The sequence below is a fragment of the Podarcis pityusensis genome, assembly GCF_964106645.2.
Source record: "Podarcis pityusensis genome assembly, chromosome: 8".
In the NCBI taxonomy this organism is placed as follows: Eukaryota; Metazoa; Chordata; class Lepidosauria; order Squamata; family Lacertidae; genus Podarcis; species Podarcis pityusensis.
The window spans coordinates 38978923-39006342 of NC_138033.1; the positions used below are offsets into that span (position 1 = coordinate 38978923).

A 27420-nucleotide genomic window follows, 5' to 3' on the forward strand; every position below is an offset into this window, starting at 1 on the left:
CCAGGGGTCATCCAGTCCAACCCCCTGCCATGCCGCAATCACAGCTAAACAAAAACCCCTGACCGATGGCCATTCAACCTCTGCTTAAAAACCTCCCAGCGAAGGAGCAGGAACACCAATAATCTCACAATACAACAGCAACAAATTGTAACAACGGCGCGATGTAGCGCGCCAGATCCACGGTGCATTTAGGGCAGGGAGCCCTCCTCCTCCTCCCCTCTCCTGAACGAGTGCTGGACTTCTCCCCCCCCCCCCCCCAGCCCTACTTTATCCGACACGAGCACCAGTACGCGCGTGTACTAATGATGGGACCCTCGCGCCCTCATCTAAACCCCAGGAAGAGGAGGAGGCGCATGCGCGCTCGGCCAGCCCCGTCTGGAAGAGGGGGGAAAAATCCCACGCCGCGCGCTCCTTCGCCTTAGGAGCAGTTAGTTGTGAATGGTTGAGGGTGTTTGGCCGGAGTACTCCGGGAGGGGAGGGGCGAGAGGGAAGTTGCTCGCTCTCTCTGACTCGCGCGCGCGCTGCGAGGAGAAACCGGGAGGAGGGAGGGAAAGAGAGAGACGCCGCTCCTTCTCCCTCAGTGGCTCCAGAGACGCCTCAGCGGGGCGAGACGCGACCGTTTGCCGCCCGCCCGCGTCGAGTCTCTCTTCTCTCTCCCACCCACCACCCACCCCTTTCTGGGTTGTGTGAGGGAGGGAAATAAAGACGGAAGCGGCGGCTTGAGGAGGGGAAAGAGAGAGAGGAGGGGAGGGGGGAAACCCTCACAAGATATATATGTATATATACAAAAGCAGTTGGGCTTCGTTGAAGCGCCGCCGCCGCGCCCTCCTCCTCCCCTCAGCGACGGCGACAAAAGCCGGCTTCGCCTGAGGTGAACGAAGAAAGGCGGAGGTGGGGCTCGAGCGCCGCTGAGGGAAAAGCGGACGGTTCAGCTCAGTCAGTCGCGGCGGCGGCTCTCGCTGCTACTGCCGCCGCCGCCGCCGCCGAGCTCGCTCCTGCCCAAGACCGCTCGCTCACTCGCCGCTTCAGCCGCCGCTTCCTGCTCGGCCACACGATGCCGCGGGTCGTCCCGGACCAGCGCAGCAAGTTCGAGAACGAGGAGTTCTTCAGGAAGCTGAGCCGAGAGTGCGAGGTGAGGGAGGGAGGGAGGGAGAGAGCGCGGGGCGGAAGTGAAGCAGGGAGACCGAGGGAGAGAGAGAGACGCAGGGCGACTCCGTGCCCAGCGGGCAGCCGGCCTCTGGCGGAGTCCGCCGGCAGGGGAGAGAGCAGGGAGCGGGAGGAAGGAGACGGGCAGGCGCCGCTGCTTCTCCGCCGGAGAGGCGGGGGGAGGGAAGGCGGCGGCGGAGAGGAAGGAGGAAACTTCGCGCCGGCGATGGCAGCGCTCTGCTGTCCTGCTGTGGAGTTGCTCTCAGAGAGGGGCGCGGGGTGGGTCGGGGGGTGGGAGTTTAATATCTCAGGCAGGGTTTTAAAACAAAACACAAAAAAACCACACAAAAACCCAAAACTTGGTGTTAATTATGGGATGATGGGGGCTCCTCGTGGCTTGCACACGTTGGTGCCCACTTAATCCAGATTTATCCTTCAAAGGAGTGGAATCTGATAAATCGAAGAAGAAAACTTGTTGCCCAGGTCCCCTCTTTGATAACTGAGTGACCCGTTTTGCAATGGTTACCCCTCTCTAGAACCACCCACCCACCCACTCTTTTTTCAAAGAGAAGTTACAGCCCGGTGAAAGAGGAGAGAGGTGACATTTTGATGCCAACGGCGTCGTGTGGATGCTGTGAAAAACCTGCGTGCGTGAGCGTTGTTCCCACAATAAGTACCCGTTTGGAAGCACCCTTGGGGAGACAAGCCACTCCCCAGGCAGCCCAACGCATTATTATTGTGTCGTTTAAAATGTTTTTCTTTTTTCTTTTTTCTTTTTTAAAAGCCCAGTTTTCAGAATACGCTGCCATCACAAGGTGATTTACAAGACTTAATACACACTTTAATTACACTTAATTAATTCAGTTTTTTAAGTAAATAAAAAGCCTCACTTTTCAATGGCAGGAGATACTGTAATCCCAGAGCAGTTTACAAATGTCAGTGATAGAACAGTCGCTGCCCTCAGGCTTATAATCTAAAAGAAGCAATCCAAAAGGAAAAGGAATTGAAAGGGAGGAGGAGGGGGGAAAGAAGAAAATATATGAAAGCAACTTTACTTTGGTAAAGAAGCAACATCAGCCTCCCACCCCCAAGTAACAGTACTATTGAACCAAACACAGGCTTGACTGAAAGTTCCTTCAGATTATTATTGGATTTTTTTATAGTAGTAGCAATACCTTTTCAGTATTGCCTTTTGGAGGCAGTTCCAAAGATAGAGCCAACACTGAGAAAAACCTATCTATCCCTGGTACTTTGGAGCAACCGACAACAGCAACTAGGGTTTTCCAATGAGTATGTAGCAGGAATGCTGCCCCAACCCTAGAAAGGTCTAGGATCACATGCTTCAGGGTGGTGTGTGGTTATTGAACCCTGTTCAGGTTGCATGGGAAAGGGAGCGCTTACTTCCAAGTAAGCAGAAGGCAGGGAAATGCAGTCCTATATCTGTTAAGGCAAAGACCTCCTATACAGCCAATACATCAGAATGGGGATTACTACCAAATAAAGATACTAAAAGTCCTTATTGGGGTTATTGTCTGTGTGTGTGTGTCTGCTCTTCCTAACATCACTGGGGCACCCAGACTGGCCCTTCTTATCCTCTGCTCCACACCAAAAGGAAAAAGTGACCTCTATTCTCCTGCCACCCGCTTAACAATGTGTAGTGTATTATATACCCTGCTTGTTCTTCGTAATTGATTAGGTGATAATAATGACTTGAATTCTGTTGCTAATATGGGTTACTAGCCACACATAAGTATGTGCTGAAAAAGAATGGGAAGTTGTTCTTTGGACAGACTGGTGTATATTATCAGATCGTGACAATGTAGTTACAACTTCTTTCACATAAGCGATGTTGAACATTTGTTGTCCAAAGCATGTAGTGAAAGAAGAAAAGGAAATCCACTGCTGTTAAGTTGCCCTGGTTTTGAGTGCAGGGGTGTCGACATGGAGGAGTTTAACAATTCATATGATTGTGCAGCTGCCATAGGATGCTATCTCTTTTGTACTCTTTTGTCCAAGGAAAATATTTTGGGGGGGGGAAGGATCACATGCATTTTTATGTCCCTAATCACCTTTTCACACAAATATGTGGTTAAATAGTACTTTTATGCCCCTTACAATGTATGCTTATGTTAGGTAAAATATGAAATTATAATCCTTGTGTTGATGGGTGTGGGTACATGCATGTAGAACAGGGCAAAACAGTAGTTATTCCAGACTGATTAATTTTGGCTAAAGATTAATAACCTTGCATAGGATGGTTGCAGTGGACATTGGATAGCTCAAATATTTCAGACTTTTTGTTTCCCTATAGCAATTGTGCTCAGTGCTAATTAGTTGGGGATACTGACTTTTTTCATTTGAGAGGGGTATTGTTTTTAACATTTTAAAGGAGAAAACTGGAGCGAACTCCTGTGTTGACTTATACAATACTCATTAGCATGGGATCTTGTGAACATGTTCCATATTCAGCGGTGGAGGGACTTCCTGAATTTGGAGCACATGTGGCAGCTCTTTATTTCCCCTTTCTCATTATGTGCTCATAGTGTCCGTATCTGGCATTTATTGCATCAGATGCTACTAATGCCATTAAAACTAGAAGATCGGCTTCCAATTTCTAGGCTGGAGTAGTTCACACATACAAACCCTTTAATTTCTGCTGCTGTATTTTCTCTTTTCCTTCTTTCTGCCCCAAAACTGAATGGTAAATTCTGTGCTGGATTGTGCATTCTCTTTTGTCTTGCTTTCCATTTGCTGCTGCATCTATGCATCATGATAATTCTTTATACATAAGTTCTTAACCCGAGGTACCACTGTATACATCCACATTTGCATTGTTTTCTTATATATAATATGCAGTTCACACAGAAGTTGCAGGATCTGAGTGCAGCTCCACTAATTATTGTAATCTTGTTAAAGTGCTTGGAAGTGCACACTGCAGTTTTGTTTTTCTTTCCTTTTTAGATGCAAACTAATTGTGAAATATTTAGTGCCTCTCCACCATGGGCATTCTTTACACACATGTTCATGGTGTTGTCGAATCAGCTGTCCTCTTTGTGCCTTCTGTCCTTTCTGTGGAGATGTTGAACTTACATGTTTAATGGTCAATACATCCTATCCCAAGTACTGAATTTTTAGAAGAGACTTTGTTTCATTCTTTGCCTGCTGCATGAACAATGTTGACATCTCTATTCCCAATAACATTTCCTTGTTTGTCCTTTTCCATTTTATTGTCTATGAATATTTTGCTCTTAGCACTTTTATTCAAAGGTGGGCAAATACAAAGCTGGGGATCATAGTGTGACTTTTAAAATAATGTCTGAAGATGAATTGTGTACAGAAGTATTTCTTGGGGAGGAGAGCACCCTCTTCTCAGCCTCTCTGGAAGTAGAATATTGTATTCAATTTGTATCTGTGTAGGCTTGCCCTTATCTCTTTCCTGGCATTGTAGAGAAGGCAGGATTCAGGTTTTGATTTGGCTTGTGCTTATTGCAGATTAAATACACTGGCTTCAGGGACAGACCACATGAAGAAAGACAGGCCAGGTTTCAGAATGCGTGCCGAGATGGACGGTCTGAGATAGTAAGTATATATGCATGGATCCTATACATTGGTGAAGTTTACTTATGTGTCTCCCACTCCTCTGCTCTGGTCATCTTGGAGTAACAGCTAGTCTCACCTTAAAAAAGCATAAACTGTTTAGATCCAATTTTCTTATGCTAGCAAGCCAGAATGAAATAAGTGGTCTGAGCTGCTAGGACTTACAGAAGGGGAAAACCCCTATTTTCTGCTGTCTTCAAAAATGTATGGGAATTTGGGAAGTACAGACTAGATGGCTAAAGCCTAGATCTAGACTGTAAAATGTTATTTGTTCACATATGGTCATTGTCCATGGCACTTTCAAGACCGTTGGTCATTCCATTTCAGAAAGGCTTTCGTCCTGGCTGTTTGAGAGTGAAAATAAAATTGACTAGACTTCCTTATTTCTTTAAATTGCAGGTTTATCAATTGTTTTTAGATATAAAATGCCTCAAATTGCTAGGTGCTGTACAATAAATTTTGAAAAAGAATTCTGTACCTACAGACTTACAAGCTAATTTTAATAAAGTAGGAATTAGTGTAAAAAGTGCATAGAAATAGAATATTCTGTGTGCTTAAAGGTTTCATACTCTACATTTATATATACTCACTAATGGCTATCTCAGCAGGAACATTTAAGTACTGCTGTGCGTGAATACTAAGAGCTGTTAAGAGAGAAACTCTTGTCTATCAGTATTTAGCATGCTGCTAAATACAAAAAGCTTTTTGGTGGTGGAAAACAGCAACAATCATATTTACCAATTTAGTTGTATTTTGTATTAGGTTTTACAGCTAAAAATATTCCTTTTGTGAGCTTGGTTGTATTAAAAGCTAATTCTTCGTGTTTTAAAATTGTGTTATACAAGGGAGTAGGTTGCATGCTTATATCATTGCACTGTGGAATTTTGATGTATTAAAACTGCCTAGAACTTAGTTTTACTTTACTACTTTCTTTTTTCTCTCCCCCTCCCCCCCCTTTTTAGTTTCTACTTATTTCTTCAATGAGACCTGTGTGCTCACTACCCACTACTGGCTGATTTTGTGCAGTGTTCATTTTCTTGAATTATGGCACTTAAAATATGACATTTTTGTATCCACCATTGTTTTTATGTGTAATGAAATTGGTAGAGAAAGTTCCATGTTTGAAGGCTGGGGTATGGTAGGCAATAAGCACATGTGTTGTACTTGTTCTTCATAATAAGACAGCATACCCTTTAGGAGTTGTGGCTGCCGGGTCTGCTGCTGTGGACCTATGATTTTAAGTTCATAAATGGTCACAATTATCCTAGCTTGTGCAGTGCTACTGTTCAAACAGCAATATGATTTTTCTTTTCAGTTTGACAGAAACATTCCCATTGCAGCTGGTTCTTATGAGCCCCATCTGTTGTAACAAAAAAAGTAGATAGTTGCCTTATAGAGAAATTGCATTGATCTGAATCCTCTGATTTTTGTCCTGAACATGTTGCCTGTCTTTTTAGATCTCACATTGGATGTGTTTGGATGTTGCAATAAACCATTGCTTATTGTGATGGGGATGAGCCTAGGAAAGATCATGCACTTCCCCTCCTCTTAGTGCCTCTGCTGTAGTTGCAAGGAGGAAGCTTTCATTTCCATTTTTATTAACTGCAAGTCACCATTTTGTCAACACTCAACAAACTGTGGTTAGTCTTAACTATAGTTTGTTAGAACCAAACCAACTTCAAATCTTAGTTTAGGGTTTTGGATGAGATGATAAACTGTATATAACCAAAAAATGAAAGTAAAAGCTGATCTCCTTATGACTGCGTTGGAAGAGAATTGGGAGAGGTGGAGTGTGCAAACCAGAGGCTTATGTACACGTGTTCCTGTCACAATAAACCATTGTTATAGTAACATCTGGTTTATTGTGATGTCCAAATATAGCCGTTATATTATTTTAATGGTGAAAACTAACAAGTAGAAAATGCTTGACACTCATTCAGACTTAACAATTAATTAATTAAATTTCTAAACACCTTTCATCCAAGAACCACAGGGTGGATTGCAATATAAAAACACAAAAAATAGATAACATAATAACAAGCAAAAAACAAACATATTTTGCTCTTGAATACCACATTGTTGGTCAAGCATGTTAAATTTTGCATAGAGTTCCATTTAAAAAATATATATCAGACTCTGCAAAAGCAAATAGTTAACATTCCTAGGTTTGCTGTACATTAAAATTACCTCTCGCCATAAGCAGGAAGCTTTATATTTTATGATATCCTTAAAGTTCATGTGAAGCAGCCTTCTGTAACCTGGTACCCTCCAAATATTTTGAACTACAACTCAAGTCAACCCCAGTCATTATCGGCCGTAGTTGGGGTGAAGGGTGATGTAGTTGAAAAAATCTGGAGGGTAACAGGTTGCAGAAGGCTGCATTACATCAAAATGAAACTCACTTATTTTTATAACATATCCCCAAAGCCACATAAAATTCTTCATGTGATAGCTAAAGTAAAATTATACAGTAGATTAGTTTTATAATCTGCTCTAACAGTATTCATAATACCTAGTACAATTGCTCATTGGTTCTCATGATAGTCATATTTATTTAAAAGTGTATTCATATACCGTATTTAATCCAAAGGTCTCAGTGTGTGCAACACAAGTTAAATAAGTTAAATGTGAGTATAATAATCTCAGTAAAAACACAATATATCAAACAATATTCAGTTCAATGACCTCCAAATGATTGCATAAAAAGCTATGACTAGGCCCTGAGCGTTATTTTGTGGAAGTACTAAAGATGATGGCTGATGGACCAAAGAGTGTTGCATTAATTAGGAGTGATCACCATCACTATTATATAATAACTGTGACCTACTCTTGAGCAAATTCTGCCATTGCCATCAGTCAAGTTTATGCATGATACGTCTATTCGAAGCTTCCACAGAAACCTAAGGCAGCAACTAGTTTTTTAATAAGATTGTAAGGGTAGATGCTCCTGCCAACCTAGCAGTTTGAAAGCACGTCAAAGTGCAAGTAGATAAATAGGTACCGCTCCAGTGGGAAGGTAAACGGCGTTTTCGTGCGCTGCTCTGGTTCGCCAGAAGCAGCTTAGTCATGCTGGCCACATGACCCGGAAGCTGTAAGCCGGCTCCCTTGGCCAATAAAGCGAGATGAGCGCTGCAACCCCAGAGTCGGTCACGACTGGACCTAATGGTCAGGGGTCCCTTTACCTTTATGGGTAGATGCTATTTGACTGACAGTCTTAGGCTAATATTTTAATTACAATTTTGTTGTTTTAGGGATAAACATCCAGATAATATTTGGCAAAATGTTACTTATTAGCAATTTATTCAATATCTCATTCATAGTGATTCTAATGTGACATTCTTGGCATTCAAAATACCAATATATTTACAATACAGCTCATTTGTATATGTAATATAATTGTATCAAAGAGCATATACACTATTAAATACTTTCGTGCCACGTTTGTCCATGTCTCAAGAGCCTTGAGAATCCTTGCAGGCTCCAAGCTTGTAACAGATGTGCCTCATTTGGCAATCTATGTAGATTCTTGGGTGTGTTCCGATTCTGAGGCATGGCTCAATATTTAATCTAAATAATAAATAGCTTATGAACCTGATTGAAGTTCCAGTAAGTGTGTCATTTTCTGTACTTGAATGAAATGATACTACATATCATTGTGTTGAAACACTAAATTCAAATATTTAATCTTACAAGTGCGGACCTGCATCAAAATGTTGCAGTATATCCTCAGTCCTAAACAAGAATGCTTTGGTTCAAGGCTCCAGCAAAGAGGAGCCATGTGATGTTGAGAGTTTGCAGAGCCCCTCCTTTTTTTCTTACCTTTCCTCCACAGTACTATATAGTAAAAAGGCATTCAGAGCTTATTGCCAGCCCAGAGCACAAGTGCTTTATTGGCATAGGTTTGGGGGTGAATATTATGCATGGAGAAGGATGCTTTTTAAAACAACATGGCATGCATTTCCCTCAACTCTAATGGTCACCTTTAGGATACAGGGGCTCGAATAGGCCAGAGGTCCTTCTATTTCTCTCACACACACCCCTTAAATACTGCATGGCTCAGTCACCCTCAGTCATTGAATTAACTGATAGATTCACACAGACTACCTAGCACACCCACCTCAACATCTTTTATGTCCCCTGGTGCAGAGATTCAATTATTTGAATTTGCTATTAGAGGGGTTATGTTTAACAAACTGGAGATCAGGAGTGTGACCTTTTAGCATTGAAATCTGTGCCCACCTATCCTGGCAGAGGTTTTAATGTATATTATAATGCTTCTAAAGAGTTCTACTCTGTGCTCTTAATGAGCTTCCTAAGATGGATTTTGAAACTTTTTTGAAATTAGATGCCTGATACGTAGGTCTTGATTTGATGGTATAGTAGCTATTTCACCTATTCCCTCTTTGTTGTGACCATATAATGAGGCATTATTGACTTGGTGTAGGATAGAATATTTCTGGTGGCTGTCAGTTTATTAACTTGGGACATAACTTGAAAGTTTTATCATTAATGACATTTCTATTTTCTAGCCCTGTTAACTATAGCTGAATCTTAGAAAGAATCGCAGATTTTTTATTACCTTTCTATAACAGTCTTTATTGGCTGGGATCCAGCCAATAAAGGTGTTCAGTATTTAATGAATGCTGAAATAATTAAAGAATGGCTGATACTTAAATGTGAACTTTGAATTATTATAGCAGTCAGTTCTTTAGGCATTGGGGGTTCTTTTATCGGGTCACCACATTAGGAAAGTAGATGATGATGGAACAAAATATTAATCTCTTTTAAAAACCAAAATAGTGAATGTGTATTTTTACAAAAATCAGTGAGAAGTACACTCAAAATCAGGAATTGATTTAGTTGTGTTATTCAAAACAGTCAGGTTTTTTAGTTTAAAAAAAGACAGCAGCTGCCTATAAAGACTGGCTTCTAACAAAACTTTAAGAAATGCTCTTGGCTGCTTATCTGCAGCTGCAACGTTTGAATCAAAATGTTACTTTCAGTATCTATGTTCATTTCCCATCCTACTGCTGTACTTCCTCTAGTGAGTTTGTATAGTGTACATTAATCTTGTGTGTGTTCATTTGTTGCTGGCGATGGAGACAGCTTGAGATACATTTTCCTTTCAAATGAGAATTCACAAACCTTTGCTTCACATTGTGTTTCCCCCATTATACAACTGTGCAGAGTTAAAGCTTTTTACTTATAAGTTGCACTTAAAATATAAGCACCCCTTAAAACATTCAAACCACTTAGTCAGACTTGCACTGTAAACCAGTATAGAATTTTCAGAAAGTAAAGTATTGATTATGTGTTGTATCTTATATCTGAGACAGCCAATGGCAAATGTTGTCAAAATGAAATCAGATGTTTGTAACTTAATATTTAAGAAAAATGATGAGTGCATGTTTTTTACTTTGAGCATTCTTAGTGCTGCTCAGCTTTAAAGACATAAACTGATGTAAAAATAAATTTCTGCTTGCATAATTTATGTAATGTCTTGCTCCCTGATCCTGTTTGTATTGATTTTTCTAAAAGGCTTTTGTGGCCACAGGAACCAATCTGTCTCTCCAGTTTTTTCCGGCCAGCTGGCAAGGGGAACAACGGCAGACACCAACCCGAGAGTACGTTGACTTTGAAAGAGAGGGAGGCAAGGTAAGGACAAAAAGTATAGATTGTGGTTATACAGGTATATATCACAGTGGCTTTAAAATGTGAGCTAGAGGTTTATGATATAAAATGAACTTGTAATAATACACATTGATATTTCTTTATTTTTATGGTGGCCAGTTGTCTATTGCTTCTTTAAAACCATGCAAAACGTATATGATACTATTACCATATATGTTGTGTAAATATGGCAACAGTTTAGTGGATCCTAAATGGATTTTGCAGTACGCCCAGGATTTCAGGAAGGGGAGAACATTTAGCACAAAGAATAGAATAAAATATTGCTACTGCTTTCTAATACAGTGGTACCTCAGGTTAAGTACTTAATTCATTCCGGAGGTCCATTCTTAACCTGAAACTGTTCTTAACCTGAAGCACCACTTTAGCTAATGGGACCTCCCGCTGCCGCCGTGCTACTGGAGCACAATTTCTGTTCTCATCCTGAAGCAAAGTTCTTAACCCAAGGTAATATTTCTGGGTTAGCGGAGTCTGTAACCTGAAGCGTATGTAACCCGAGGTACCACTGTAGTTTTCATGCTTTATAATAGTATTCAAATGTGTTTCACAATTTTTAATTGATACTCTAAGGCCACCTAACATATGGCATTTTCCTAACACAAATGTAGGAAGGTCTGTGTACAAAAAACCACACCATCATGTGTAAGACATTTTTGGAATATGTTACTATTCAAAAATAAATTAATTAAGGTATTCTTGTTCTGTACCCTTTTTCCTAGAGATGTAAAAGTCCAGAAAGAAACTGGATTTTTTTCCCCTTCCGGGGTTTCCCAGGCCTTCACATCTTTAGTTTTTTGTACACATGTATGTGAAGAAAAATGTATGAATCAGCCCTTCAAAGAGCACAGTAAAACTTATGCATCTCAGACAGATAAGCAGACAATGGAAAGTTGAAGTTTTGTGTGCATTTTTATAGCTCTAAAAATAGATATTGAATTGTGTGTTCGGTTTTGTCTGCAATGGTGACATGCTGGCATATTGAAGCGTTTGGTATGGTCACATTATTCTAGATAAAATCTACACAACATGGAGTTGTTTAGATATCCTTGGGCAAGTTCTTCTCATCCTAGTCTACCTCACAAGGAAAAACAACAACATTGTACCATGCATTTTAGTATTTTGGGGTAGGAAAACTAAATTTAAAAGGTAGATGTGTTTGAATATATTTTCCATTAGTTACTGTACGACAGTGGTTGCCAACCTTTTTGGGTCTGGGACACATTTGGAATTTTGAGGAAGTGCCAAGGACACTAGTCACAAAATGATTGCCAACAGGGGTGTGGCTTAATGCACAATGGCTGCTGCCTTCAGAAGAACAGGAAAAGAAAAGAGACGGGAACATAAAATGGTTCAAATATGAAGAAAACTATTCAACTTTTTTTGTTAAAATCTTTGAAAAACTTCCTTCTTTTCCAGGCTTTGTTAAGTCTTTGTTATGCTGTCTGTTGCTGGTCTGCTGTTGTAGATTAGAGATAGCAAATAAAGGATAACTGAATCCAGGAATCATTTTGAATTACTAAAGCCAGCCATGAATAGGCATGGCCACAAATAAAAAGATATACCGTATTTTTTGCACCATAACACTCACTTTTTTCCTCCTAAAAAGTAAGGGGAAATGTCTGTGCGTGTTATGGAGGGAATGCCTACAGGTGGCATGCCTACGGATTTTCCTCCTCTAAAAACTACGTGCGTGTTATGGTCGGGTGCGTGTTATAGAGCGAAAAATACGGTACTTAATGCTGGATGGCATTAAGTAATTTTTTACTATCTTTTTTGAAAGAAATTTTTAGAAATGCAAGGAGTGCACAGAAAATACACTCAACAAACATGAATCGCCCTCGTACTTGAATGCCATTGTACATCTATTTCGTTCATTCTTCCTATGTCAAGAGGCAATACAAGTTCTATATCGATAGCTGAATAGATTTACAACACTCGATTTTTTTTCTATTCCTGGTTCAAACTTCTTTTGTACTGAGCTTTACTGTGCTGTTTTGTTTCTGCTTTGTCTTAATGATGACATATATTTTAATTCTGTGCATTGCCCTGATTATGTTTATAAAGGGCAGCCTAAAAATCTTTGAAATAAGATAAATGAGTTTCCTTTAAGTTTTGCCTAAAATGAAGTTTAAATAGTGAATATAGGGCTTTCTACATCAGAGGAATTGTGAGGGAAGCAAAGCATTTAAATAATAGTAAAATATATTGGGGAGTAAGTCCTGCACATTTCATCACTAAGGATTAAAAGAATGCTTGCCTTCTGTTGCAAACTGGCAGATTTCAACTTCAAGTAGAGAAAAATATATATATTGACTTGAATAGTATTTAATATGTAGTCATTGTCTGAGTATATAGTTGGATAAATAAAAGTACTGAAGCAACAGAAGCTTACTGTTGGAGGCTGAACGGGATGGAGCAGTGTTCTGATCCAGTATGTCTGCTCTTTCATACATCCTTGTCTCTATATGAATATATGAATATTTATGGCTCCTGGCTCTCGACATGGCTGTTGGACTGGTACAGGCTATGTATCTTATATAGCAGGCTTCCCCAAAATGAGCACAGAACAGTCCTGGAAGCAAAGGTACCTGTATTTTCTGTGACACACTCATACTACTGGTTGTGCAAGTCATGTGAAAATACAGTTTTGGTATGAAGAGGTATTGTGGTTTGTATCCTGAAATACTAAAACTGATAGATCTGGCTAGATGTACTGGCAGTTATGTGAGGATATAAGTGATAAGTCCTTGAGAAAGGAAGTGAGAGATTACCACTTTCTTGAAGTTTAACTCCTACTTCATTTCACTCATGGTGGTAAGGCAGTTCAATTCAGTTTTGTTCCTAGTAGTACTCTCTTGTTTGAATGTGTTATTCATCATCATCCCCAACCCACAATTGAATGCATATAGCGTAAAAGACAAACAGGCAGCAGAGCTTGTGAAATAACCAATAACACAATGGCCAATACAGTCGTACCTTGGATCTCAAACACCTTGGCTCCCAAACAAATCAGCTCCTCTTTTTCCAGTTTTCGAATGGTTTCGGGAGTCGAACGGACTCCTGGAACTTATTCTATTCAAGAACCAAGGTACCACTGTACAAGCAAACTTTGGCATAAGGAGGACATGAAGATTTCTAGAGAATGCATTTTTTTTGCTTCTGGCCTCCTTTCCTAAAACTTGTATTTTTTGTGATTCTCGAAGCACTGCTTTCAGACTCATCTTTAAGGTTCTTGCATTAGGTTTTAATACAAACTTATTGTAAAAAGCCTACAAGTAAATGCAATTTTAGTAGATAAAAATATTCTGCTATCCAGTTTTCTGGATGTATATCATTACTTCAAAGTGCCTGTGTTTAATGTATCCTTCAACATTGGGAAATGGCATTAGGGCAGCTTCGAAGAACATTCAACAAAGCAGGGGCAAGGAATGTGGGAAATGAGGCGAGGAAGGGATCTAGCTATGGTTAAGAAGAAAGAGAATGCATAGCCACTTGCATTTTCCTTCCAGAAAAGCAAGAGGCATTATCACAGTTCAGTAGCACATTCAAGCCATACAAAAGCAGTCAAGGGGAGTGTGGCCTTTGCAAGGCAGGTGTATCCTATGGAGTCTCCCAATGGCCAAATAGAGAATCCCGGAGGGCCACATTTGGCTCCAGGGCCTGAGTTATAACATGTCTGAAAAAGAGTGGCATTGAGCAGCCTCTAGGACTGATTCCAAAGAGCTGAATATGCAGGGGGTGCCATGCCCACCCAGTTACAAGAAAAATGTATCCTATAACTTTCCCCTGAATATGAAAAAGCTTTTTGCAAAGCTTATGGATCATTCTGAGTCATGTTCATTAAGTGTCATGATACAGGGCTAAAGCCAATTCACTGGTACATTTCATCCTCTCAAAATTAATTCCCGTAAGGTGATCTTACTCTTGCTACAAGAGAGACAAACTTGTACTTTTCAGGAAATGCAAAAACAGAGTAAGGTAAAGGTAAAGGGACCCCTGACCATTAGGTTCAGTCATGACCGACTCTGGGGTTGCGGCGCTCATCTTGCTTTATTGGCCGAGGGAGCTGACATACAGCTTCCGGGTCATGTGGCCAGCATGACTAAGTTGCTTCTGGCGAACCAGAGCAGTGCACGGAAACGCCGTTTACCTTCCCACCGGAGCGGTACCTATTTATCTACTTGCACTTTGATGTGCTTTTGAACTGCTAGGTTGGCAGGAGCAGGGACCGAGCAACGGGAGCTCACCCCGTCACAGGGATTCGAACCGCCGACCTTCTAATTGGCAAGTCCTAGGCTCTGTGGTTTAACCCACAGCGCCACCTGCGTCCCAAAAACAGAGTAGTTGGATTTATTTAAGCCAAGATATGCTTGCCAGCTGGCTCTACTCATTCACTGGAGATGATTTGATTAATGGCTGAATTATAGGTGTTGTGTGCATTAGATATGGCACTAGATTCCGGAATTAATTAGGGCAATTGCAGTCTCCTCCTTGTGGCAGGCATGTGCTTAAACCAGCACTAACTCACACAATAGGAACTTTCCCTGATTCACCACAATGACACACTCAGAGCAAAGCCAGTTCTCTCACACAGCTTCAGGACATGCACAGAGTTCCAGCTGTTCCAACCTACTTGTCAATACAATTCAGATTCTTAACTCTTTGGCTTCCCAAGTTAATAGTTAATGTATTTGTACAAGAAGATGCAGGCATGCTGCCTTGGAAGGGTGAAGTTGTGTGTTATATAATTACACTATTTCTTTTAGCTCTCTGTAGCCTTACACTTTATGCCCATTATGATCAGGTTCTGGAAACTTTCAGCTATGGCTTCATTAAATGTGCAGGTACCAAAACATGAATAAGGCAAGAAAACATCCTCCTATCTTCTCACTCAGTCCTTCAGTTATCCTCTACCCCACTAGTTCTATTGCTTTAAAAATGTTGCCATGGTTTGCTATTGGGTGGGGGATACTTTCATTTTATTTTTTTTAGAATAATATTTATTAAAGTTTCAAGAGGAAAAAAATCACATTAATAATAAACAAAATTAACAATAAAAAGGAAAAATACAAAATAGAAAAACAAAGAAAAAACAGTTAAAAACAATTCCATCTTTTCCTCACTTCTTCTACGTTTACTTGTTTCCCGGACCTCCTCATACCTCCCTCTTTTGTATTCCAATTCAATTTGTTAATCCAACAATTCCTTTCCCTCCTTTTTAATCCTAATCCTTAATCTTGATATATTGTAACATTAGATTTTTACAAATTAAAAACCAATTTTTCCATATTCTTTTGTACCTATACAGCTAGAAACCACTTAACTTCAATCCAACATCATTCTAACATTCATTTATTTTGCAATATTTCTGTAAATAGTCTTTAAATGTCTTCCAATCTTCTTCCACCGACTCTTCTCCCTGGTCACGGATTCTGCCAGTCATTTCTGCCAATTCCATATAGTCCATTAATTTCATCTGCCATTCCTCCAGTGTGGGTAAATCTTGTGTCTTCCAATGCTTTGCAGTGAGTATTCTTGCTGCTGTTCTATCCTTTTTTAACACCGATTGGCCGACTATGCCCAGGAGAAAGGCCTCTGGTTTCTTCAAGAAGGTATATTTAAATACCTTTTTTAGTTCATTATATATCATCTCCCAGAAAGCCTTAATCTTTGGGCACGTCCACCAAAGGTGAAAAAATGTACCTTCAGTTTCTTTACATTTCCAACATTTATTATCAGGCACATGATAGATTTTTGCAAGCTTGACTGGGGTTATGTACCACCTGTATATCATTTTCATAATATTTTCTCTTAAGGCATTACATGCCGTAAATTTCATACCTGTGGTCCACAACTGTTCCCAGTCAGCAAACATAATATTATGTCCAACATCTTGTGCCCATTTAATCATAGCAGATTTCACCGTTTCATCCTGAGTATTCCATTTCAACAGCAAGTTATACATCTTTGACAAAATTTTAGTTTTAGGTTCTAACAGTTCTGTTTCTAATTTTGATTTTTCCACCTGGAAGCCGATTTTCTTGTCCAAATTGTATGCCTCCATTATCTGATAATAATGAAGCCAGTCTCGCACTTTGTTTTTTAGTTTTTCAAAACTCTGCAGTTTCAATCTATCTCCATCTTGTTCCAAAATTTCCCAATATTTCGGCCATTTGACCTCCATATTGAGCTTTTTCAAAGCTTTCGCTTCCATCGGTGACAGCCACCTTGGGGTTTTATTTTCCAATAAATCCTTATATCTTATCCAAACATTAAACAATGCTTTCCTGACAATATGGTTTTTAAATGCTTTATGTGCTTTGACCTTATCGTACCACAGATATGCATGCCATCCAAATACATTGTTAAAACCTTCCAAATCCAAAATGTCAGTGTTTTCAAGAAGCAGCCATTCTTTCAACCAGCAAAAAGCTGCTGATTCATAATAAAGCTTGAGGTCTGGCAGGGCAAATCCACCTCTTTCCTTTGCATCTGTTAGTATTTTAAATTTTATTCTGGGCTTCTTGCCCTGCCAGACAAATCTAGAAATATCTCTCTGCCACCTCTTGAAACTGTCCATTTTGTCCACAATTTGCCATGTTTGAAACAAAAACAACATTCTAGGCAATACATTCATTTTAACCGCAGCAATACGGCCCAGCAGTGAAAGCTTCAAATTTGACCAAATTTCTAAATCTTTTTTCACTTCAGCCCAACATTTTTCATTATTATCTTTAAATAAGTTCCCATTTTTTGCTGTCAAGTTGATCCCCAAGTATTTAACATTCTTAACCACTGTTAAACCTGTCTCATTCTGGAACCTCTCTCTCTCTCTATTGGTGTTAAATTTTTCTCTAAAACCTTAGTTTTTACCTTATTCAATTTAAATCCTGCGACTTGACCAAATTCTTGAATCAATTCTAAAACCCTTTTGGTACTAGATTCTGGCTCCTGTAACGTCAGTACTAAGTCATCTGCAAATGCTCTCAATTTGTACTGTTTAGCTCCGACCTGTATACCTTTAACCAACTGGTCCCTTCTAATCATGTTCAGCAAAACCTCCAGGACCGAAATAAAAAGCAGTGGGGAAATTGGGCAACCTTGTCGTGTCCCTTTTTCTATCCTAAATTCTTCTGTCACCACATTATTTACAATTAATTTAGCCTTTTGTTCTGAATAAATTGCACTTATACCGTTTTCAAAGCCTTGGCCTACCCCCATACCCTGTAGGTTCTTCTTCATAAAACGCCAAGAAATATTGTCAAAAGCTTTCTCCGCGTCCACAAATATCAAAACTGCTTTAGTGTTTATGTTCACTTCTAGTTTCTCCAAAATGTCAATTATGTTCCTCATATTGTCAGACAAGTGTCTACCCGGGAGAAAGCCCGCTTGATCTTTATGAATCTCTTCCATCAACACTTTTTTCAATCTCTTAGCCAAAATGTCTGCAAAAATTTTGTAATCCACGGGTGGGGGATACTTTCAACACCTCATTCAGTATTTCAAAGGTCCTGTGTTTTCCCTAGCTTCCCCTCCGTTTCCCCCTATGTAGAATGAATATTAACTCTTTGGGAACAGGAGATAGCCTATCTGCTCATGATTGCTGTTATTCGGCATGAGAGAAAATCTATAAATCCAAATAGATATGTGGCAACAGTCTTTGGAAAGCTGAACTGTGGAAAATCCAGGAAAGGAAATGGAGTTTGATGTTACTCTTGGCAATTTCACTTTACATATGTGCCCTAAATCCATTTTTTTCTTGATAAGCTGGCAAGTAGGTGCTTATTGGGAGACTGCTATGTGCTTGGTGGTAAAATGATTTCTGCTTGAAGGAACACGATGTTCTGAAACTGTTTATCTTTCCTTTTTAAGATAAGATGCTGTAACAATAGTGTTTTCCTTCGAGGAATCCCTTTGCTGTCTTTTCACTAAAGAAAACCTACTTAATCTTCCATTCTTAGTAGTCAAAATGTCTCCTCTTGAGTGACATTATTCCAGAGCTGTGTAGAACATTGGCTATTCCTGCGTGGTTTGTTGTCCAGATGTATGGCAGAATGCCAGCTGGCAATCATGGTGGTCTTGCCATGAATAAGTGCTTCAGGGGAAACATTGCAATTCATCTGCAGACTTCTATTCATTCATTCTTCCTACCTACCTCACTGAGTTACGCTACTTCATTTATTTATAGATTAGAAAAAGCAATTTTAATAGGTTTTAATTACAATTCTATGTTACACCACTTTTACAGTCTGAAAAATCAAATGCATTTCCTTGCTAGTTTCTATATTGAAAGCATTTGTTGTAGTGGTCAACACAACATTACAAATCCCTTCTGGCTGTCTCTGTCAGTGTTATACATACAGCCGGGTGTATTTCTTATAGTTTTAAATCATAATGTTGGAGGCTTTTGAGTTCCTTTTGTCTAGCAGCACTTCTTTTCTAAAAAAATGTTTAGGGGTACTCTCAGTTTCCTACTCATATTGAAATACTGCCCCTCAATGAGGCCAAATTTAGATTCACAAAATGTTTAGGGGTATGTGTACCCCTGCATCCCCGTCCCCCCAGAAAAAAAGCACTGGATACATCTATTTGGCTATTTAGCTTTTTCCTTTTCCTTTTTGTAACTTCTGTGCTGACTGCAGTATGGCAGCATGCTTCATCTAATAGTATAAATTAAACATGGAAACTTTTGGCATCACACATTAGGGTACTTTTCCAGTAATGATACTTCATTAAAATGTATCTCAACATAAAACAATTATAATTATTCCAAGATGCTTCAGTTCTGTCAAAGCTACCAACTCCAGCTTATTAAATAATAAAATTCATCATTTTGAAAGACAGTATTAACAATACATTTTCTCTTGCTTAACATCAGCCACCAACTGACCATCTAGTAATCAACATGTTTGATCATATAGTTACGCTTTGGAAGTATTTTTCCTGTTAATTTGATATTTCATTTTAAAAATTCAAACAAAATAAAGGAATGCTTTTCTCTATTGTACAAATGTCATCAGTATTTAATACATACAAACTTCCTTATTTGTGAAGAATTAAAAACACCACCCAGCCTATTAAGCACTGGAACAGAGAGTTGGAATAAATAGACAATTCCCCCAACAGAGGGACGAAGAAAGTAGTGTCCCTCAAGGATCAGTGTTGGAAGCTCTGCTTTTTAACTTGTTTGGTAAATGATCTACAATTAGGGGCAAGCAGGAAGCTGGCAACATTTGTTGATGGTACTGAATTGTTCAGCGTCATTAAAAAGGGACTGTAAAAAAACTCCAAAAGACTTCTCCAAACTGAGTGAATAGACTGTAAAATGGCAAATGCAATTTAATGTAAACAAGTGTAAATAGTGCAAGTAGGCAAAAAAAATCTTAATTTGACATATGCATTCATGGGGTCTGACCAGGAATTAGACCTTGAAGTTGTAATACTATAGATGCTTCAATGAGCATGTTGACCCAGCATGCAGCAGCTGTGAACAAGGAAAATTCCATGTAAGGGATCATTAGGAACTGAATTGGGGGGGGGGCTGCCATTATACAGTTAATTCGTTCCGGAGGTCTATTCTTAACCTGAAACTGTTCTTAACCTGAGGTACCACTTTAGCTAATGGGGCCTCCCGCTGCCGCCGCGAGATTTCTGTTCTCATCCTGAAGCAAAGTTCTTAACCCAAGGTACTATTTCTGGGTTAGCGGAGTCTGTAACCTGAAGCGTTTGTAACCCGAGGTACTCCTGTACAAATGTATGGTGTGACTGCATTTGGAATACTGTGTACAGTTTTGATCAGCAAACCTCAAAAAGAATATTGTAGAATTGGTAAGTGTTCCAAAAAGGGCAATAAAAATTATCAAGAGAACAGAGGGACTCCCTTGTGAGGAAAGGTTACAGAATAGGTGGCTTTTTAAGTTAGAGAAAAAGTGAGTAAGCAGTAATGGTATAGAAGTGTACAGTACTATCATTTCTTGCATGCAGATAATATTCCAGGGATGGCGTGTGTATGCAAAAATGTTTATACCTGAACAATCCCTTGGAACTGTCCCCACGTAACAATCTTTACCTTCCAAGCCTTATTTACTGAGCTCTGGGATGTTTTGTTCCCGCGAGAGCAGCCCAGAGCCCACTTGAGAATATCCCAGACTCCCAGAGCCCAGTAAGCAAGTCTGAGAGTTTAAAAGCTTTTTCCATGTTGAGAAAACCTGACACAAAATGAGCTTTTAAGCTCTTCAGTTTGTATGCAATTTGTGGGATTTCAACTATGCAAGGTCGAAAATTGTGCTAGCAAATTGCGCACAAGATGAGATTGTACTGTATACATTTACTCGTATGGAGAAAGTGGATAAAGAAAAGTTTTTCTCCCTCTGCACTAAAATTCATGGACATCCAATGAAGCTGAAGATTCAGGACACACAAAAGAAAGTTCTGTTTAATGCAGTGAAGGAGGCAGTTTTGGCAACTAACCTGGATGGCTTTAAAAGAAGATATTTGATGGAGGATCAGGCTATCAGTGGCTAGTAGCCATAACATAAAGCCTATGTTCTTGCTCCAGATTCAGGAGCAGTAAGCTTCTGAATAACAGTTGCTGAAAACCACAGGAGGGGGAGAGTTCTCTTGTGCTCGTGTCATGCTTGCTGGCTTCCTATAGGCATATGGTTGACCACTGTGAGAAAAGGAAGCTGGACTGCATGGATCATTAGCTTGATCTAGTAGGCTGTTCTTAGATTCTTAAATACCATCTCCCAAGGACTTAGGGTGGTATCAATGGGATTGTTTATTTTTCAACAAACATGTGACAGAGTTTAGGAGGATTATGACTTGCCCAAGGTCCTGGCACTAGAAAATGTTCCTAGTATTTGAATTAAGGGGTGAGTGTCTCCTTGTGTCTGTGCTGATATTATAGGAAATGATCTTATGTTCTGCTATTGTGAAGCCAAGTAGAGAACTGGGCTTATAATTAGAAAGGATTTGTTGTAATCTTCTGATAATCCTTTAAAAGGGAATCATGATTTAGTGGCCTCTGGCAAGAAAATTCAGAGTGGAAATTACTTTTGAAATCAGGGTGTTAACTTCATTTCCTTACCTAGCCCCTAATAAGATTCTAATACAGTACAACTGTCCTTGAAATAAATGCCAGTTCCTTACATGCTACTATGTTCAGATTCATTGTTTGCTTGCTTCCTGAGAAAGTGGTCTGTTGCCCCCAAAGGCTAATGTCTCAAACTCATCAGTATGTTAAAACTGTGAAATTCATTTATACTAAATGCTCTTATTTTAGCTGAGATTCCCCACCCCCCATGGCTGCAAAGTGGAGTTACTCTATAAACTAAAGCTACCCTTTCAATCTAATAGTTGGGTCACTATTGATAAATTAAGCTAGGTAATGAATTTTTCTTCTCTACTGTGGATAAAATATACCCTAGTCCTTCCAAAGTGTAATATGCTTGGGGGACCTTGGGGGATATCCAGTATTACTCATGCTTAGAGTAGACATATTAATATCAGTGGACTTAAGTAAATTACATTCATTAATTTCAGTCGATCTGCTGAGTTGGACTTAGTTGTATATCACTTCTTATATTCTATAAAGTATTATGAAGTATATTATTATATTGTAAACTTGTTGACAGATATATTTCCCAGTCTGTTTCTGTATTGGAGATGTTGTTAATATGTTTTAATTGTTTTATTGCTTGTGTGTTTGGTGTCTAGGAAACTTTGGGGTAATGGGCAGGATAGAAATTCAATAAATAATCACTCGTTGGTTCACTTGACATGTTTATAAATTATTTATGCATAGATTTATTATGAAGTGTCTAAAATGGTTATGTGATGAATAAGGGAGTATTGAAACTCTACTTAAAAGGCTTGTTGAAAGAGGTAGGTCTTCAGTAGGCTCCAAAAAACAACAGAGATTAAGCCTGTCCAATATTTAATGGGAAGGGTTTCCAGTTCTTATATCATGCAGAATGGTCCTCCTGATAATATGATATCTTCAGGATGTCCTTTCTTGCAGAGCATAGTGATTGGTTGAGTATATCAATATGAGACTAAATTTTACATATTCTGATCTCAAACCATATAGGGCTTTATACATCAGAATGATACCTTGAATTTAGTGTGGCAGCTAATTGGCAGCCAGTTTAATACTTTTCAACAGCAGCATAACATGGCGATAGCCAGCCCCAGTGACTGCAACTGGTGTGGGTCCAGTTGCAACCATGTGGAGATCTCTGGATGCCAGGTTGGCAACTCACATCTCCAGGTTTCTTAAGCAGGTAGGCAGAAGAGCTTATTTGTTGCATTTTTATCTCACCTTTTTCTCAAAGGAATACATGGTTCACCTTCCTCAGTTAATGCCTACAACAACCCTGTGAGGTAGGTTCAGATGCTGTGACTGGCCCAAGGTGAGCTTCATGATTGAGTGGGGATTTGAACCCTGATCTCCCAAGCCCTAGTCCATCACACCAACCACTACACCACACTGGCTTCCTATAATACTACTGGTATGGGTGACGTTTAGTAAAACTACATCATTTGAGTATTTGGTTACTGGTATTCGGTTACTGGTATGATTCAGGGGCAGGTGGGATCAACACTGGAACTTAATTACTGCTTTACAAGCAGACAGGCAGTTTACTATGTGCTTATGAATAGGGAAAGTTGCATGTGATGAGAATTGGGCAGTGACTCACATGTGAGTGCCTTCTACAAGAATGCATGATGGACATGTTTGCTGGGAATATTATTGAAAACAAATTTCAGTGCAGTGGTATGTTCTTGGCTTTCTGTTTCTGTGTGGTGACTGTTAGTATGCTGACTCACTAACTGATGGGTGGTAACTGGTGAACTACATACAATCTGACTTAGAAATGATTCAGTTGTCTTCCTGAAAACACTTCTGTGGTAACACTGCTATCTTGTGCCAGTGTTTTCATGTACACATTTGCTTGTTCCTTCTCACATTGATATTTCCAGTTGTAACTTATATATCCTTGATGAGATTAGGTGTTCATCATTTTTTATGAGGATTTCCTCAAATTCTTCCTAGATTGGCTAGCTAAATTATTTGGGGGGGGGGGGTCTGATTTGAAAAAATTCTAATCAAGGCTTCTTTGTAATTTAGATCTGTTTATGATCATAATCATGAGTAAATACTGTTGCCAATGCCATTAATTAAATCTCATCATCATTAAGTAAGTACCATTTATTTTCCTTCTTTTGAATTTTGTAATCACTCTTTTTATTGTGGATTATCCGCAATCCATACAATGGGAGATTTGGGTGGATTTAACCTAGAGTTAAGGTCATCTCAATTCTTTCAGAAGTTAGATATTAAGGTGTCTTCATTGATTAACAGAATTAAGCACCTACCAGCATATTTGCAAGTGTCCTCAGATGTAGCTGATGAAGAATGAATTGTTAAAACAACTTTGTACAAGTACATTTTCATTGGCTAATTATTTCTGAGACATACCAAAACTACTCCCTCATTTTGGCAGCAACTGTCAGGCAATGGCTTATAGTGATTTGGATGTGTGTTCAGGTAACTTTATTTGATAGCTAGTTTATTTTCAAAGATTAAATTGGCATGGTGAGTGATATGACAGCTGCAAACCAAAAATAGTCTTAGAAATGAAGAGGAAACAGTTTTTTATCTTAAAAAAGGAAATGTGGTCAAACGGCTTCAGCAATAACAGCAGACAGTTTTGCTTCTTACAAAATGTGCCCCCTACTTTCCCTGATAGAGGAAATTACAATAACATGATTTAAAGGGATGTTTGGAGGAAGAAAAAGTCAGAGCAAGGGTTCACTAGAGGTGGTTTATGCACTTGCTACAACTGGCAAGAAAGTTACAGGAATTTCAAGTTGAGGAGGGATCACTGTAGGGATGGGTAAAATATTATTCTACAAGTTTAAGAGACACACATTTCAATATATTCTAGTTTGTAGCAATATTATCAGACTAAAGCAATCAGAAAATATGTGTCCTTCAGACAGAAAAATGCAATGGAGTGTATGTAAGAGCATCAAATAAAATAAAACAGGAGCATGGAAAATCATGGAATTTAAAAGAAATCAAGACACCTACAGTTCTCAAATATCTGCAGCCAGATGAATTTCTGATATTTGGCTTCTGAAAATGCAAACTCAGCCATGGACTTTATGATACGGACTCTAATTGCAATTTTTAGAGCTTGCCTTGCCTCTGTTGTTGTTATTACTGTTATTACTATTACTCTGTTGTTGTTATATCATGGCGCACACTTTTTTTTATCTGAAACCTATTAATCTCTCTCTTTTGCATGTGTAATCTTTTCACCATAGTCAGTATAGTGGACACTCAGGTTGCGAACATGATCCGTGCAGGAAGCACGTTCGCAACCTGCAGCGCCGCATCTGCACACTCGCGGGTCGCGATTCAATGTTTCTGTGCATGCGCAAAGCGCGATTTATGCACAAGTGCCGAAACCCAGAAGTAACCCGTTCCGGTACTTCCGGTTTGGCACGGTGCACAACCCAAAGCATCTGTAACCCGAGGTATGACTGTAGCTCTGTCTGTTACTTCGTTCCTTTATTTCTTGTGTCAAATGTGTTTAATTTCCCCTCCTCTTGTTCTTCAGGCTCTCTGTTCTGTCTTCCCATTTGTTCTTCTTTTTCATCATTGAGTTCAGCAGACACCACACACACAAAGCAATGTATCTGTTTTATATAAATACCACCTTTTCTCCAAGGAGTTCAAGGTGTCATACATGGTTCTCCCCATTCAGTCTTCACAGCAACCATGTGAGCGTAGGTTAGACCGATAGATAGTGGCTGGCCCACGGTTCCCTGTGATTTTCATTACCCAGTGGGGATTTGAACCCAGGGCCTAATCCAACACACTAACCACTGCATAACTAGTGACTTACTGACGTTGTTGCTGTTTGCAGCATGGACAGTTGACTGAAATAGTTTAGAACCGATAGCAACTCCGCCACTTGTCTCTGGATCTACAGAGGGGGATAATTTGTACACCATTTAACAAATGAATTGTCCCATTTTCCTCCCTTCCCTATAGCTGTTGATCTCAGGTATGCTGCAGGTGTTTTCATGTAGAGGTGGGGAAGGAATGCAGGTATGGTTATTCAGAAGTATTAGTAGCATAATAATCTGATAATAACATGATTATCAGCATGCTTCACTGTTAGGCTCCCTCCCCCTTTCCAGTCTTGTTTGCTTGCATCAGTAAAAAAGTTCCCTTAATAACTTTCCTGTTGAGAGAGTCACAGTTAGAAATTGAACTCAACTGATCTTGGCAGACATTTAATGCTCCTACTGGCAGGATCAGTTTCAAAAACAATCACAACTCATTTTTCATGCTGTCTTCACAACTGTTGGCAATGCAAACAGGGATTTAACTCCCACTCAAAATATAAACGCTGTAATCTGTATTACATACTACAGATCTCATTTCAACCTCCTTAGTGACAAGTTAAAGGAAAGCCTCCGAAAATGCATTTTACCATATATATTTCCACTTAATTGTTAGGCCCTGTTAATGTCACTTAATGCCTTCTGCAGGTGTGTCTCTAACTATGGAGATCAGGTTCATGCCACCTGCCATGCAAGAAGACTGATGGATCAGACCAAAGTCCTGTCTAATTCAGCATTCTGTTCCCACAGTAGCCAACCAGGTGCCAACCAGCAGCAACTGGTATTCAGAGATATGCTGCCTCTGATACTGCAGATAATATATAGCAATGACTAATAGCAATTGATAGCCTATTCTTCTATACAATTTCTCATCATGTTGTAAAGCTGCCCAAGCTGACAGCCAGCTTGGCCCATAGAGTAGCTTGATTGCTGTCTCTTGATTTTGAGAGGCAACAGTTGTACAGATTAGGCCTATGTGTTTTGGGCTACATATGTATAAACTTCTACAGTCATACCTTGGGTTACAGCAGCTTCAGGTTGCCTTTTTTTGGGTTACGGACCACCAAAACCCAGAAGTACCGGAACGGGTTACTTCTGGGTTTCGGTGGTCGTGCATGTGCAGAAGTGCTAAATCGCGCTTTGCGCATGAGCACTGGATTACAACCCACGCGTGCGCAGACGCGGGTTGCAAACACTGTGGGTTGCGAACATGCATCCCACACGCTTAAGCCTGGGGTAACTTAGCTGTGTCACCTTGACTGTTTTGCAACTATTTGGAGGCAAGAGTTTTTACTTACAAGCAGTTTCTGGGAACATCATTTATTGTGCCAAACTCATTGCAAGGATAAGCTCTTTCAGTAAAGCATTCAAGATTTGAGCAATTTGGGGAAATGTCCAAATGTCCAAATGTTAGAAGTATACTCTCCTTACAAACTTGTTTATTTCATGATTCTTGCTTACTACTAAGAATTCCTTTACTTTAAATCTAATTGGCAAAATGATGTGGCCACTTGTATGTGCATGGTATATTTGCATAGTTGTATGATATTTGCAAGAAGCAAAAAACTATAAATTCAAAATCTAAGTTCACTTCTTTCAGTGACCGTTTTTAGTGCTGCCAGGTGTCACATATTTGAAGCTGATAAAAGTTGCAGTGTTCATGATGGTAGTTCTACATCTAGAATAGTGTTATGGAAAGCAGATGAGAAAAAATAGATAGCTCCATGAGTAATTACGTAAGAGAGATTGTTTTGGTCACTTTCTTGCTGGCAGGTTAAAACAATATTTGGATATAGTGAAAATGGGGAATACCCTTTTAAGGCTCATCAAGGTACATAACCATTGCTGAATGTAACAGGGATTTTCTCTATTCCTCTTCCCTTCTCCACAGCTGTTCCCTCTCTAGCATGCAAATTACTCCCTGCTACCCTTAACTGTGATTCATTGTTATGTCTACATAGATTTTAACCGTGGTTAACATTAACCGTTGTGTGATTATGGTGTAGGATTTGAAGCTAACTTCATTGTTGGCAGTTAATTATGCTCAAAATAATTTGGCACATGTGA

The 27420-nt window shown here is 39.5% G+C and overlaps 1 protein-coding gene across 4 annotated transcripts in view; it reads left to right on the forward strand.

Moving 5' to 3' along the window:
* The first annotated feature begins 428 nt into the window (after nucleotides 1-428).
* Nucleotides 429-27420, forward strand: part of CBFB (core-binding factor subunit beta) — a 42125-nt gene continuing 15133 nt past the window's right edge. The window contains exons 1-3 of one of the 4 annotated variants that reach the window (XM_081015889.1): nucleotides 429-1132; nucleotides 4639-4725; nucleotides 10282-10398. In XM_081015889.1, coding sequence (XP_080872015.1) covers nucleotides 1055-1132; nucleotides 4639-4725; nucleotides 10282-10398 — 282 coding nt within the window. In that variant the 5' untranslated portion in view covers nucleotides 429-1054. The remainder of the gene's footprint in view (nucleotides 1133-4638; nucleotides 4726-10281; nucleotides 10399-27420) is intronic. The other 3 variants (XM_081015887.1, XM_081015888.1, XM_081015886.1) reach the window with 3 other exon arrangements.